Source organism: Desmodus rotundus, chromosome 12 (genome assembly GCF_022682495.2).
Source record: "Desmodus rotundus isolate HL8 chromosome 12, HLdesRot8A.1, whole genome shotgun sequence".
NCBI lineage: Eukaryota > Metazoa > Chordata > Mammalia > Chiroptera > Phyllostomidae > Desmodus > Desmodus rotundus.
This window is the reverse complement of record NC_071398.1, coordinates 88,129,077-88,144,138: the sequence shown is the minus strand read 5'-3', so window position 1 is coordinate 88,144,138 and position 15,062 is coordinate 88,129,077. Positions and strand designations below refer to the sequence as shown.

The following is a 15,062-nucleotide window of genomic DNA, read 5'->3' as shown; positions in this document are numbered from 1 at the left end:
ACTTTGTACAGTGGATGGCAGCTGGTCAGAATGGAGCCCTTGGGAAGAATGCACGAGGAGCTGCGGACATGGCAACCGAACCAGGACCAGAACTTGCAATAATCCATCAGCTCAGCATGGCGGGCGGCCGTGTGAAGGGAGTGCTGTGGAAATGATCATGTGCAACCTTGGGCCTTGCCCAGGTGAGAATCCACCGACGAGCACGACTCTCATATTTTTAACACTTATCAAGGGGTAAAAATGACCTTTTCTTCTTCCGTGTGAAAAGATGTCATGGCCTCTAGGCCGGAATGTGTTCATTCTCTGTGTTCTTAGTTCTGTCTCCTGGATAAACTTGTGGAGGTAGAGCATGAACCAGTGTTAAGTAAAACACCTGATTTAATTGAATGTTATAAAAGGCTCCAGACTGCGGTGCATTTTTAATCATGTAGAGAAAACATACATAATGACAAAGTCATAAAATTTTAGAGGTAATGACCTTAGGTAACACCTAATCCAGTCATTCATCTTCAGGTGAGAGAAATAAAGCCTAGAGAAGGTAAAGGGTTTCCCAGAAACACACAGTTAGTGAGGGCTAATACTAACAGCTACCATTGACCGAGTACCTATCATGTGCTAGGAGCCCCACTATGTGCTTTATATATGTGAGTTGTCTTTGACTTTGTGAAACAACCCTATAACGTAGGTACTTTAGGGCTCTTTGAGGTTAAAGTGGCAGAAATCATACTTACATAAGCTTAAGAAAAAGTTCTGCTTTCAGGTATGATTGAATCCAAGGATTTGGCCAATGTTCTACTAGCATGTTTTCCATCTCTCATCTCTGCTCTCTCTCTTGGCTTCATTCTCCTGTAAACTCTTTCCATGTGATGGAAAAAATGACTGCTGGCAGCTACTGGCTCACAGGGGCTTGTAATCTAAGGCCTCAAGGACACAGAGTTTTTTCTGTCAGAATTCATGTCAACTTCTGGGAAAAGACCCTGTTTGATTGTGTTTGGATCCCACGCTGACCTCTCAACTTGAGTGCAGGGGGAGGACACATTGATAGCCAACTTGGGCTACCTGCCCACAGCGTGTCAACCGGGTCAGGCTGCTTGTTTGACAGCCTGAAGGAAACCGTATGGAATAGAGGAGGGGCTGTCCGTTCATTAATTCATTCATTTAGTCATTCATTCATCCAAAAATGTTTATTGAGCACCCATGCTGCATTCAAGGCCCTGTTCTAATTGCTCAAATTAGAATGGTAAACAGGTAATATCACTCAGATATTGAGAAACATAACTGAACAAACTCAGATATTTGAAGTGATAGAGCAAAAGGAGGAGAGACACCTTAGCTGAGATGGTCAAAAAAAGGGATATTGACAAACCAAGATGAGAGCATTATCTGCTACAGTGGGTACTGCATCCTATTGTACAGAGGAGGAAACCGATACTCAGAAAACATGACTAATTCCCTGGGGTGCACAGCTAGCAGAAGTCAAGGATTTGCACTCAGGTCAGTATGATGAGTCCCAAGCCTAGATCCTGGGTATCTTGGTGTGCAGCTCAGAACTTCCCTTACAGTATAAAAATAAAACACTGCCATGAAGTCATAAAGAAAATAAACCAAAAGCCAGAATTACTGTTTACTCTTGAATAATTAAAAGCTAATTATAATAGCATACTATGTGAAAGGAAAAAGAGCCAGAAATACCTGATGACAGCAATCTTTGTACAGTTTGTCAACTATGATACCTGTCTGATGGAAAGCTAAATGGTATTTAGAAATTTCCCTGATTCCTTGAAAACGTCCTGACTCTCTGGTGCAAATTGACATTTAAGGCTCACATTGTGCTTTCCCTGCTCCAGTTAGAATAGTATTTGTAAACTTCCAATCCTCCCCCTAAAAAAGATTGGCGTATTCTGGAATGGGCCTTTCTGCTGCCATTTGAGAGTCATAAAAAAAATACGTATTCTTACAGATTACTTAAATGAGAATTTTTAAAAGGAAAATCGTTGAGAACTTGGAGCGAAGACTGGCTGTACTAGCTCATAGCTCCCGTGTCTGTAGTACTTACTGTGTGCACTGTCCCTCTCCCAGCCTTTTCATCTACAAACTCATTATTCCTCCCCCTGCTCCTGATAAAGCAGGTTCTCCATCCCCTGCAGATTGCAGATTATAAACTAGGCGCACGGAAGCCCACGAACGCATCTAGGACGGCACGGTTAGTAAGGGCAGAACAATTATTCAGGCCCAGGGCGTGTGGTTCAGCATCCCTGCTCCTCAGGACCATGCTCTGTTGCTTTTCCGGAATCAGAATTGCAATGTAGTGTAATGACAAATTCATCTATTATATCTTGCATTTTTCTCACATACTAATGCCTTAACAGTTGTCTTCTTTGGTATTAGGTAGATGCCGTGATGTTTTCTGCTTCTCTGTTTTATATTTTCACAGTCTCTTTTTCCTTGTTATCATCCCATTCATATAAAAGAACCATTTCAGTTCTATCACATTTTGTATCATGAAGTTCACTTCTGGTTGAGGTTTTCTGTATTGATGAAAAAATAAAGATCTTCTAATTAAAAACTTCTATTTATAGAAATTATACAAATAAATAAATGAACATCACCCAGTTTTATTCTTTTAATAAAAATAAATCTATATACTAGAGAAAAACAGTACAAAATCACCATTTCTTTAGGTATTCTAAAAATATGCATCCATGCTGTAAGACTTTATATTGTAAGAAGTGTGAGCTTTTGTTAACCAACAGCCTTGAAAATAGAACATGTAAAAATAATTGGAACCGATGAATTTTTAAAATCACATAGCCCATGCATATAAGGATCATGAGCATCAGCAACCTGAATTAATAAAGAAATATTTTTGAGTAATAGCTGCCTAATTTTTAAAGCCTTCTTTCTTTCCTTTTAGAGTTAGTCAAATACTTTTTAGTGAAAATTTTGTCAGCAACAAGAAATTTGTGTGACTGTGTTTGCCTATATCTGTAAAGTACAGGGACGTATAGGCAACTCAGTTAGAAAACAATTAATGAAAAGAGAATTCAAGATATGTTTTACAATGTTTTCTAAATAGAGCAACCAAGTGAATATTTCATTGCTTGGTTTTCAGATTATTCTTTTGGTGTCTTACAGGTTGCTAAGAGAATATTTAGACATGGACCTTAATGCTCTGTTTTGGTTCATATCTTGGTTAAACTGGGTGACCACAAAAACATACTTTATGAGCTGAATATCTAGAAATTACCCTCAAAACAGGAATATGACCTGGTACTGACTTACACATAAGAGAAACCATAATGTTGAGTCTCAGCCATGCACCTGGTAGGAAACGGAAGGTTGTTCCAGGCTTGTGGTCAGGTGGTGTAATATGTTAGTTACCAAATGAAAGCTCCTCACATCACTCCTTGGAAAATACTGGTCAGTTTTCTTTTCTGTTGTTTGGGAAGCAAGTGAGTGTGTTATTCAGCGCTTTTAATTCGCGAACATTATGTAATGGAGACAGTTTTTTTCAAAGAGGTACAGTTGTGCAAATCATCGTGTTGTGGACAGATCCAAGGATATTTGTAAACATGGAGCTGAATTAGGATTAAAGATGTGGCCTTGTCATCTGGGGTCCAAGTTGTCACTTGGAAACATTTGTATTGTCCATAACCACATCTCGGTCTCTTATACAGCCTTGTTGCTAAGCTTCTGGTTCTTCCACTTTCCCCAGAACACAGAGCACAGACAAATGCTTATGTAGGTTTAAAAACTCAGATTGTGTTTACCTATGGTAGCTTGATCAAATTTTATAAGGGTCAAGTCAAGGAACATGTATAAAGGACCCATGGACAAGGACAACAGTGCGGGGTGGGGGTGGGCATGGATTCAATGTTTGAGAGGTTGCTGGGCAGGGCAGGGGACTGCAATGGGGGAAAATGGGGACAACTGTGTAATTGGACAACAGTGTGAAAACTTGTGTTAAATTTTATTTTAATACAACACCCCTGTTGGATAAAGTCAAGAATTGATCCTGGCATTAGTTAGCCTTCTGAATTTTCCTGTAGACACCAACTCCCATGAAAATCTAACCAGAAGGAGAAAGGAAGAACATCACTCATGTTTCCTTTGGTTCAATTTTAATTATTTTAGACTCTGGGCTATTTTAACTCATTACCGAGTTCATTTGCTTGTCTAATTTTGTCATTGTTTGTTTTAACAAACATGATTCTGTGACTTGAAACTGTGTCCCTGGGGATATTTCTAGTTCCTGGAGCGTGGAGCGCTTGGCAGCCGTGGGGCGCATGCAGCAGAAGTTGTGGGAAGGGCACCCAGACAAGAGCAAGACTGTGCAACAGCCCACCACCATCGTTTGATGGCGCCTACTGTGAGGGAGCAGAGACACAGATGCAAGTTTGCCACGAAAGACACTGCCCGGGTAGGAGAAATACGTCTGTACCCTTAATAAACGAACATCCGCCTCTTATCTAGGTAGCGTGGTTCTTCCTGAAGAACCAATGCCAGTAAGAACATCTCCCAACCTAACCATGCCCAGTGCTTGACCTGCTCGTTTTTAAGTAGCAACAGAGCACATGTGTTGTTTTCTTTGATCCAGTCGATGGCAAGTGGGCCCCTTGGGCCAGCTGGGGCGCCTGTACCGTGTCATGTGGAGGAGGTGCCAGACAGAGGACAAGGGACTGCTCTGATCCTGTTCCACAGTACGGAGGGAGCAAATGTGAAGGGAGTGACGTCCAGAGCGATTTTTGCAATAGTGACCCTTGTCCAAGTGAGTGTTGCAAATAGTGAGTCAAAATTATACTTTCTCAAAGTTCCATGATGGCTTTAAGTCCCTTAAAGTTATGATAGTCTGTTACTTGATGCATCTGCCTTTGATTTAGGGCATCAGAATGCTGTATGATCGCTGCGTGACTGTGTAATACCATGGAAGTAATTGATTTGTCTGGGCAGGGGCTGTGCCGTGTTTCCTTCGCTCTATGGGGCCAGCTGCAGAGCACGTGGGTGGGGGCACCCTTACATGCTAACTGTTAGTAATGTTGACAGTTCCTTTATGGAGGCAAGCAGGTGCCTCTCTGCCTTAATGCAGTCACCAAGCTAGATTTTTAGACCCCAGCAGCATCTGAGTCCACCACATTCTGAATGCGATACCCTTGCCTCATCAAGAGCACAGACCTTGTCTCATTCATATCCTTCAGCTTCTGGAACACTGGAAGGCTCCATAAATGTGTGTTAAATGGAATTGTACAATCATGAGAATGTATACCCAGTTTCTGGTCAAAACTACAGCTAAACCATCTACCTTTGGAAGCTGCCTATTTATTGATTTGCATGTTTCATTTTGGTTCCTGGGCACAGTTCTTCCATACTTTTTGGGTGAATGTCACTGTTCAGCCCTTGCCCAATGGTTCTGTATTGTAGCCCATGGTAACTGGAGTCCTTGGAGCGGCTGGGGAATCTGCAGTCGGTCGTGTAATGGAGGGCAGATGCGGCGGTACCGCACGTGTGATAACCCTCGGCCCGCCAACGGAGGAAGAGTTTGTGGGGGGCCAGACTCCCAGATCCAGAGATGCAACACTGACCTGTGTCCTGGTGAGCTCCCCAACTGGCAGTAGAGCAACCAAAGCATTCTGTTTAGTGTTCATTGTAACAGCACCATCATTTCAGGTCTTACAACCAAAGATCAATAGGCAGGGCCACCCTAGATGTACATTTTCAGACCATTTGTTATTATTGACCATTCCCTTCTTGTTCCCAGTGGATGGGAGCTGGGGAAACTGGCACAGTTGGGGCCTGTGTTCTGCCTCTTGTGGAAGAGGGGAAAAGACTCGAAAACGCCTGTGCAACAACCCAGAGCCATCCAACAGTGGTCGCTCCTGTCCAGGAGACGCGACTCAGGTATCCAGGTGCAATCTACAGGCATGCCCAGGTAAGCAACCAAGTTAAATTTTGGCAGAACTATTGCTGGCACATTCACTCTTTCCGAAAATTAAAAACGGGTGTGACTGAGCCCATCAATTATAAAACAGTGCTCTCTCTGCGAGGAAAATTTAGGGAAAATGTCCTTACCTCCTCTGGCTAGTGCAGCTCTGCCCCAAAACTCATGGTTAGATTTTAGCCCGAGCTCGCCCCTTTGCAGGCTCCCTTGTAAAAGCGTATGATCGGCACTGGAGTGATTAGGAGTCTTGGACTTGAGGGGGAAAAGGGCATGGAACAGCGGGGAAAGCCAGGCTGAGACTCCAGGCTGAAAAATGAGTGTGAAGCAGAAACTGAGTATCTAACAAATATACAATTGGAGGCTCTTTCACAGATGGAAATATGGAGAACATGAGTGCGGAAAGTAAAATAGAGGCCAATTCAGCTTTAGGAAAAAGAGTAGGAGGAGTTGAATTTAACTACCATAACTCAACTCATGCAACATGGCTGGCCATTGTAAGGAATGTAAAAATTTGGAAGAAATGAAGTCAAAATTCTAAAACTCATGGAACTTAGAAGGAGTTTTCTGCAGTCCTAAGAAATAGTGGGCAGTACTAAGAGTACTTGTCTGAGAAGATAGACTTTCTAAGGGCTGAAGAAGACCAGAAAGAAGAGTTTAGCATTGTTAAAGTGTTGAGATACCATTGGACTTTCCAAAGCTTTAGGGTTGCTTTAGAGATAAAATGTCCCCAGACTCACAGAGAGCAGGCTGACAGCCCTGTGGCAGGGGGGTGGAGGGTTCGAGCAAAAAGGAAAAAAAGACTCATGGGCATGTTTAATAGTGTGGTGATTGGGGCAGGGTAGAAGGAGGCTATAAGGGGGTAAATGGTAATGGAAAAAAAAAAGTACAATAAAAAAATAAATAAAATGTCCCTGGAACTCAAATAGGCCCATTTGGCAGAGTGAGAGAGAGGGTTTATATAAAGAGATTTCTAGGACGTAGACAAGCTCCAAGGGCAAGTGTCTGTCAGTCAGCTGCTCAACGTATCTTCTCAACATATCAGCTGATGGCCAGGGACTCTGAGTCCCGTCCAACATCTCGCATGCCGACAGGTCCCATTTCAGTGGAGGCATTTTGTAGCTCAGCCTCTGGTGGCCCCAGGGCCCCAGTGGCAGTCCATTATGCAGATTACAGAGCTTGGATTACAGAGTGTGGCAGAAAATTTCAAGGATCCCAACTGAGTAGATGGACCAGGAGATGTCTGTTGAATGCTGGGACTCAAGTTCATCTGTGAGACTAGAGAACCAAGATCACGGTGGGAGGTCATGCTCGTTAGCAATGACCCAGAGAACTAAGTGAATTAGTGATCCTTCTACCGCTCTCTCCCCCTGCCTAGGAATAAACGTAAGAACCAGAATGGCCTACTAGGTCCTGATTGGCCCTACTGTCTGCTTTCCTGCATCATCTTGCCGTGTGGTTCCTTTCACTCTCTAAGCTCTCACTTTTGGTTTCTCCAAAGTAGCAAGCAACCGCCTCCCAAAAGGGTGACACATGCCGTTTTCTCTACCCTTTCTCCTGCCTTCTTCCTTGGCTTAGTTAAGACATCTACTTTCTTTACATCTCCACTCAATTTTTGCTTCCTTGGCAGACTTCCCCGAGTAGTAAATCTTATACATTAGTGCATTTCAATTCCACGTTTTTTATGGAATTCTAATTGACGTCTGTCTCCCCTCTCCAGACATAAGCTCTATGAAGACAGGTCTCATGTCCTTTTTTCTCTTCCTTATTACCCTTACATCCTCAGTATTTGGTGAACAAATGAACGTGGTCCAGGACATGAAGGCTGAATCATTGTAGGAAAAAAAAATGTTTTCTCTCACTAAGAAAATAATGCAAATTAAAATGGTGAAATGCGATAGTTACTGATTTTTCTGAGATTGAGTATAATTGTATTTCTCTCCTGTATATAATACATGAGAACAATATCTGAAACACCTAATGATTCCCTTAAAATATATTCAATTAAAAGGCATCGAATAATGAATATTTATTAATTTCACCATCAGCTTCTTCCCAGTATATTTTTCTCTTACCAAAGCATGCAATTCATTTAAGATACAGTCACGAACCACCTCTTCTGTGTGAGTAACCAATAATTTTGTTGAACAAGAATGCATAAAATTACTGTAGAGATTTTTTTTTTAATTTATAATTGTTTTTCAGCCTGTCTTGGTATGAATTTTGCAGCATTGTTAAAAGTACAATATCCTTCAAATTTTTCACAAGTTGAACATTTTCGAATATATATGTAATGTGAAGAACTTGATAGGCCCAAGATCTGAAACCCAAGACTGACAATAAATACCCCTTAGATAGGCCCCATTTATGGTAACAGTGACCTGTCACAAGGCTTAGGAGCTGTTCTGCTGGTGATTGCTCCTGTCCCTCTTTGTTCTCATGAAGGAGGCAAATAGATAAAAGAACACAGGTTTTGATGCTAATCACATCCGTGTTCAGTCCTCATCCCACCACTTCCTGGCTGGAACGATGACTTTTCTGGACTTTATTTACCTAGTCTGCAAACTACTTAAGGAGTCTGTGGCTACTTAAATGACCTTATAGCGTCTGTGATAGGATTAACAGAGTTAGCACACACTAAGTGCTCACCATATGCACGACGTGCTCAATAAACTCATTGCCATCATGTCATCGCCATCAACAAACACCTACTTTCCTTTGGCTTTGGGACTGGGTGCTGATTGTATGCTTTGGGTTGTGAAATACAGTTGTGATGTGCCTAGGCTAGAAGGATCCGAGATTTATGTGGGATGATGAGTGTTACATGAGAGTAGAATGTTTTAAAGGATTATTTATTACGCTCTTAAATTCAGATGTCAGATGATCTTTTCAAAGGTTTGAGAGATGATTTGTAGCATCTTTGAAAACTGGCCTTTTTTGTTCTTCCATGGGATGTTGGTGAAATTATTTCTTTATCCAGGAATGTTTTTCCTTCTCTCCATAGGTGGTCCCCAGCGAGCCAGAGGAAGTGTTATTGGAAATATTAATGATGTTGAATTTGGAATTGCTTTCCTTAACGCCACAGTCACAGATAGCCCTACCTCTGATACTAAGATAGTACACGCCAAAATCACCAATGTGCCTCGCAGCCTTGGTACGTTTATTTGCTTATAAAAGTAATTAAGAAGCCTCTTTTAAAAATTGTATATGTTAGTCTTCATCTCATTATTGTCATTTAAAATTTCTGGAGGGTGTGACTTCCAAATGATCAGAGCAATAGTCCTTTCTGTCCCAGTGGCCAGCTCTTAAAGACACACGAAATACTGGTGTTTATCTCATTGCCATGCAAGGTCATTCAGGACTCATCCTTATGGCTAACGTGCCGTGAGGACAGTCATAGCAGTGAACTGCGAATATTTTCTTTGTCACCGTATTTACCTCCTTGTTTTAGGCCCAGCAATGAGGAAGATCGTTTCCATCTTAAATCCCGTCTATTGGACGACAGCAAAGGAGATTGGAGAAGCGGTGAATGGCTTCACCCTCACCAGTGCAGTCTTCAAGAGAGAAACTCAAGTGGAATTTGCAACTGGTTAGGGCCAGCTGAACTTAATATTCTGTTGCTATAAAAAATACGATGGCTTTAAAAGTTGGTGGTTAAGAAAAATACATTATATGTTCCCACAGAGAACAATTTCAAGGTTTCTGAAGCAATCTTATCGTAAATGATATAAAAGCAACTTTTCATTTCCCTGTAAATTTTTACTGACATGAGTCTCTAAGAGGCCATGTGTTTTCAAACAATATAGTGATTTTTATACCCCCAAACTTTTTTTTTATTGTATTTTATGTATCTTTTCTCCTTACATCCTTAGAAAAACTTTTAAAAGCCAAACAGAATAGGAGAATGAGTCATTGCTATTAATTAAAGGCTTTTGTCTGTGAACCTGACATTCAATGAGAATACCTTATAGGGAAATAAAAACAAGCAAATCTAAGTGCTTTTGGCTTTATCCTCAGTGTTGAGGAACACGTACTAGCTATTCACGGCTCCTTCCAAGTGCATACAGGTCCGTTTCAAGCCTCATCAAAGGTTGTCAAACGGTAGTGATCTTCATGGAGGAGAGCCTGGAGGAGGGCATAGCTTTAATCATTCCACAAGTGGGTCTGTCATGACCATCCATTTGCTAAGACGCCCCTTTGCTACTTGTTGAAACATTGGAAAGAGCAGAGCTCCGTGAACAGACCTGTATCTATTGCCAGTTCGCTGGCGAAGCAGTCTAAGCTGTCTGTCCCTTCTTACTAGCAACCCACCTTGGTAGAACTCTCTTGCTATTTGCTTTTGATTTTAAAGTGTTGAACCCTTCACATAATCACATCCTACATTTGATTATACAAGAAGAGACTTTAGAATGCGCCTAATTCAATAAGCCTAACTTTAATTTGGAAACCAAGGGCTAATTTAATTCTCTTACTGTCCGTGTTTATTCAAGCTTTAAGTAAAACAACGTAGCTGAACTGAAAGGTAACGTAAATCTGTTCTGCGCTTACCCAAGCCACGTAGTTGTTGCTGTTAAAATAAACGCGTTGTAATTCCCAGGAGAAATCTTGCGGATGACGCACATCGCGCGGGGCCTGGATTCCGATGGTGCTTTGCTGCTGGATATCGTTGTGAGCGGCTACGTCCTGCAGCTTCAGTCACCGGCTGAAGTCGCTCTGAAGGTAAACAGCTACATAACCAGCCTTCACTGTTTATTGGAGGAATGGTAAGAGTGGGAGTCAGAGATCCACAGGAAGAGCACAGAGAACTTGGGTGGTTTCCATAGTTTGCTTTGCGGAGTAACTGTCTGAGCCATTGATGTTAGAAATGGCTATCTGGTCTTTGTTTACAGTAGCCAAACCAAGGACACAACCTAAGTGTCCATGGACGGGGGAGTGGATAAAGAAGATGTGATGTGCAATAGACATAGATATAATATAGTACAGATATAGATAGATAGCAACATGGATAAATCTCGATAGTATGATGCTAAGTGAAATAAGTCAATGGAAAAGGACAAACACCATACGATTTCACTTATACGTGGAATACGAAACAAAAAGTAACAAATGAAGTAAACGAAAGCAAACTCATAGACCCAGATGACAGAATGGTGGTGACCAGAGGGGAGAGGGGCGGGGAGGGGAAGTCTGTAAAGGGGACCAAATATGTGGCAATGAAGGAGGCTAGATTTCGGGTGGGGAGCATGCAATGGAGTACACAGGTGTTGAATTATAATCTTATACCCCTGGAAATTATATAATCTCCTTAACCCATGGTACCCCCAGTGAATTTAATTTTAAAAAATCTCTAGGGACAAGTCTTTCCAAAGTCTTCGTAGTTTATTACTCTGTTCATCAGGACCAAGGTCACTGCCATGTTGATTTAACCCCTTTGTTTCACTTTCTACAGAGAGAATAGTAACTCTCGCATAAAAGTTCCCGAAGTTAAAGAATAACCATCTTTTCTTGACTTTTGGCCTACAACTCTGAGTCCCTTATTTTCATCATTTATAACAGTAAAATTATGAAACTAACTTAATCATTAAAAGATTCAAAATTCATTTCCTGAACACTACTTTTAAATCACGATTTTATTTAGCACTAAAAATGTTTAGCCTCCAAGCCTTTTCCCCGCCTCATTCTGCATCTCCTAGTACCCACCAGAGAAAAGGAGGATGAGCCCTGCTGCCCCTCAAATCCCTATTGTCCTCCGCAGGACTACACAGAGGACTACGTTCAGACAGGCCCTGGGCAGCTGTACGCCTACTCCACACGGCTGTTCACCATCGACGGCATCGGCGTCCCCTACACGTGGAACCACACCGTGCTCTACGACCAGGCACAGGGAAGAATGCCTTTCTTGGTAGAAACACTGCATGCATCCTCTGTGGAATCTGACTATAACCAGTTAGAGGAAACACTGGGTTTTAAAATTCATGCTTCCATTTCCAAAGGTAATTTGGCTAAGAGAAAAGTCCCGATCTTTCTTAAAGGGTCAAAGAATTGCCCCCATGCTGCCCGCAGTAAGGATATTAAGGTGTAAACCAAACACAATGACATGAAGCTTTTGTGTGTGGTCTGTGTTTTTGTGCTGGTAAAGCCAGTCCCGGGGGAGTTTAATTCATTTGTTTCCCTAATGTGCTTCTTCATGTAACATAATGGAGTTGTTATCCTATTCCATATGCTCAGAGAGGTTTAAAAATATATACTCTGTCAGAATGGGGGTTTTGGGGTAATAACATCCATTTGTTCTTGTTCTGAATTTTACATTTTGTCAAGGAATTTTTTTAATTCCTAAAATGGGATGTCAAGGTATATCTTAACCTAAACTAGTCCAAAAAAAGTTTCCACATTTTAAAAGCAGTGCAACGATAATCAGGATTCCATCTGTCATTTCTTGTTCCTGGAAGTTATAATTTTGGAACTGTTTTCCATTTTCCAAGCTTGGTTCTACAGCCCATGCTCTCAGCAGTCTCCCTGGGCTATGTGGTTTTTTGATTTGCCTGTTCCCTGGGATTTCCTTTTCAGTCACAGCAATGAACAGTCCCTATTCCATGGAGTTTGGTGGTAGGAGATACTTGCATGTAGTTATGTTGACACTGTTTGACTTTGACTTTGAATTTTACGTGCCCGTGAGTACACTTAAAAATGGTTCGTATTGGCCTTGTGAACATATATGTTTTGCTCTGTGCTGACTTCCTAAAATAGATCCAAGTAACTTCTACACAGCATCGTTTTGTTTGGTCATGCTCAGTAAATACACTAACATTTTATTTTACCGCCTACTCTTGTTTTCATCAGTTGTGCCTGTGACTGTTGCCTCCTCCAATTATAACTGCTTCATTAAATTGGAGATCGTCGTAATCTAGGCCATCGGGGAGGTTGTGTTCAAATCTTTGAGATAATCATAGACTCAGGAAGCCTTTTGGCCAGTGGGGCCCATAGCCCCACACCTCCTCCACCCACATATGAGCAGGTTACTGGAAAGGAGCCACTGGAATAGACTTATGTTTCCTTTTTTAAGTGTATTTTATTGATTATGCTATTACAGTCATCCTTATTTTTCCCCTTTGCCCCCCTTCACCCAGTAGCGCCCTTCCCTCCAACAATTCCTCCCCACCACCCCGCTCAGTTCATATCCATGGGTCCAGCATATAAGTTTGGCTTCCCATTTCCTATACGTTTCTTAATATCTCCCTGTCTATTTTGTACCTACCAGTATTGCTTTTCATTCCCTGTACTTTTTCCCCTCCCTGCTGATAACCCCAATAATGCCTCCTTTTCATATTTAATCTCTTTCCTACTTTTTCTGGTACTCCATGTGGTTAAAAAAGATAACTTGGAACAAGACTTTGATTAAAAATCATTTTATACCAGCTGGGACTAGAGGAATTAAGATTTTTGAAGAGTCGTGTAGAGTTTCTACCCAGTTGTATAAATCCTTTAAACCTGAAACGGCTTGAAGGTCTTTGTGGTACCTATGGGGGTGTTGTGGGGGAGTTTGGGTCCTTCTATATAGTATGTAAAGCCCCTTACTTAGATACTATGGTTGTATGAATTACATCTGGCATGTGTGCCCATCTGCTTGTTGACATTTTCCTGAGAATTGAGTGTGTGCCCACAGCTTCTTTTTAGGTGACCACCAGGGGGCAAGCTTGCATTCTTGGTTGCTTAACGAGAAGGCTCTTTCTCTTCTACGCTGGGTCTACAGTTCTGATTACAGTGCAATTAGAGTCACCTAGAGAGTTTGGTGAAAGTTCAGGTTTATAAACACGAAGATTTTGGTTTATCTAGACTAAGGTAGAGCCTGGGAGTTTGTATTTTTAACAACCCCTAAGTGATTCTCATGTATCTGGTCTGCATGTTGGCATTTGGAAGCTACTGGTCAAGACAACTCACGATATAAATTAATATAATTTAAAAAAATTATCTTTAAAATCAAATGGATTTATTTTTTAAACAATTATAAAATACGTTTAATTTTTACAAGTTAAAAAAAAGAGGTCTGAAACAATAAAGGAAAAGACAAATAAATTTAACTACAAGTAAATTTTTTAAAACTTCTTCATGGGAGAAAAAAACAATTGAGAAGGTAAAACATACACCAAGAAAAAAATATTTGCATTACATATTGTGCACAACTATAATTAACCTTAATATGTGCAAGGCTTTTAAAAAACAATAAGGAAAAAGTAAACACCTCAGTAGAAAAATACATAAAGGCTATGGATAGGAAATGCACAAAGGAAGAGACGATAATGAAAAGCTGAATATGAAAAATCATTGAACTTCATTAATAAGCAAAGAAATGCACCTTGACACGAGGAGGCAGCATTTTTCAATCGTCGTTCAGTATTGGAGCGGTAGAGGGAAATGAACGTGGCCACCCCCGCCCCGCCGTACACTGCAGGCAGCCCTGTGACTTTGTTCCCCATTCCTGGAGAGCGGTGTGTATCAGCAGCCTTCCAAGTCTTCCCACCTTTTTAGGCATCTCATTCAGCAGTCTGCCCTGAGGAGATCACCAAACTGCCCAATACTAAATGTCCTGGAAGTAAGAGGCAAATACGTAAATGATGGTACGGCTGTTGATGGACTCTTAAGCAGTCATTAAAATAGTTTTAAAGGAATATTTAGCTTATTAATTCATTAAAAATATCTGTGGAGCACCTGCTGTGTACCAGTCACTGTCCTCTGTATTGACAGTGTAATCGTGAACAAGGGACAGGAGAATGTCCAGGACACGATGGTAATCGAAAAGCAGTACACGCACGATGTGACCCCAATCGGGGTTGCCCATCCTGCAGCGGTTGTAAGAAAACCCTTATATTGGTTGAAACAGGAAAAGTTTTCCATTCCTGCCTGTTTTCACCTGTTGCATCTGATGTGCTGCGCATTCCCTATTTGGCATACCTCCCTAGGGAAGATTGTCCTGGAAAGAAGCAAGGTGCTAACGTTCCACCAAGCCCCTTAATTTTGCTTTCTTCCCTGCGGTAGGAGATCGCAGCAATCAGTGCCCCTCCGGGTTCGCCTTAGACTCAGTTGGACCCTTTTGTGCTGGTAAGTAGAGGAATAAATGATGCATTTGTATTTA

The 15,062-nt window shown here is 41.4% G+C and overlaps 1 protein-coding gene across 1 annotated transcript in view; it reads left to right on the top strand.

The window, feature by feature from the left end:
• HMCN1 (hemicentin 1) overlaps positions 1–15,062 on the top strand; it is a 378,057-nt gene that overhangs the window by 338,197 nt on the left and 24,798 nt on the right. Inside the window, exons 89-98 of the mRNA XM_024552545.3 lie at positions 12–182; positions 4,250–4,420; positions 4,598–4,768; positions 5,419–5,589; positions 5,756–5,926; positions 8,937–9,086; positions 9,384–9,521; positions 10,530–10,651; positions 11,688–11,925; positions 14,966–15,028. Coding sequence (XP_024408313.2) covers positions 12–182; positions 4,250–4,420; positions 4,598–4,768; positions 5,419–5,589; positions 5,756–5,926; positions 8,937–9,086; positions 9,384–9,521; positions 10,530–10,651; positions 11,688–11,925; positions 14,966–15,028 — 1,566 coding nt within the window. The remainder of the gene's footprint in view (positions 1–11; positions 183–4,249; positions 4,421–4,597; positions 4,769–5,418; positions 5,590–5,755; positions 5,927–8,936; positions 9,087–9,383; positions 9,522–10,529; positions 10,652–11,687; positions 11,926–14,965; positions 15,029–15,062) is intronic.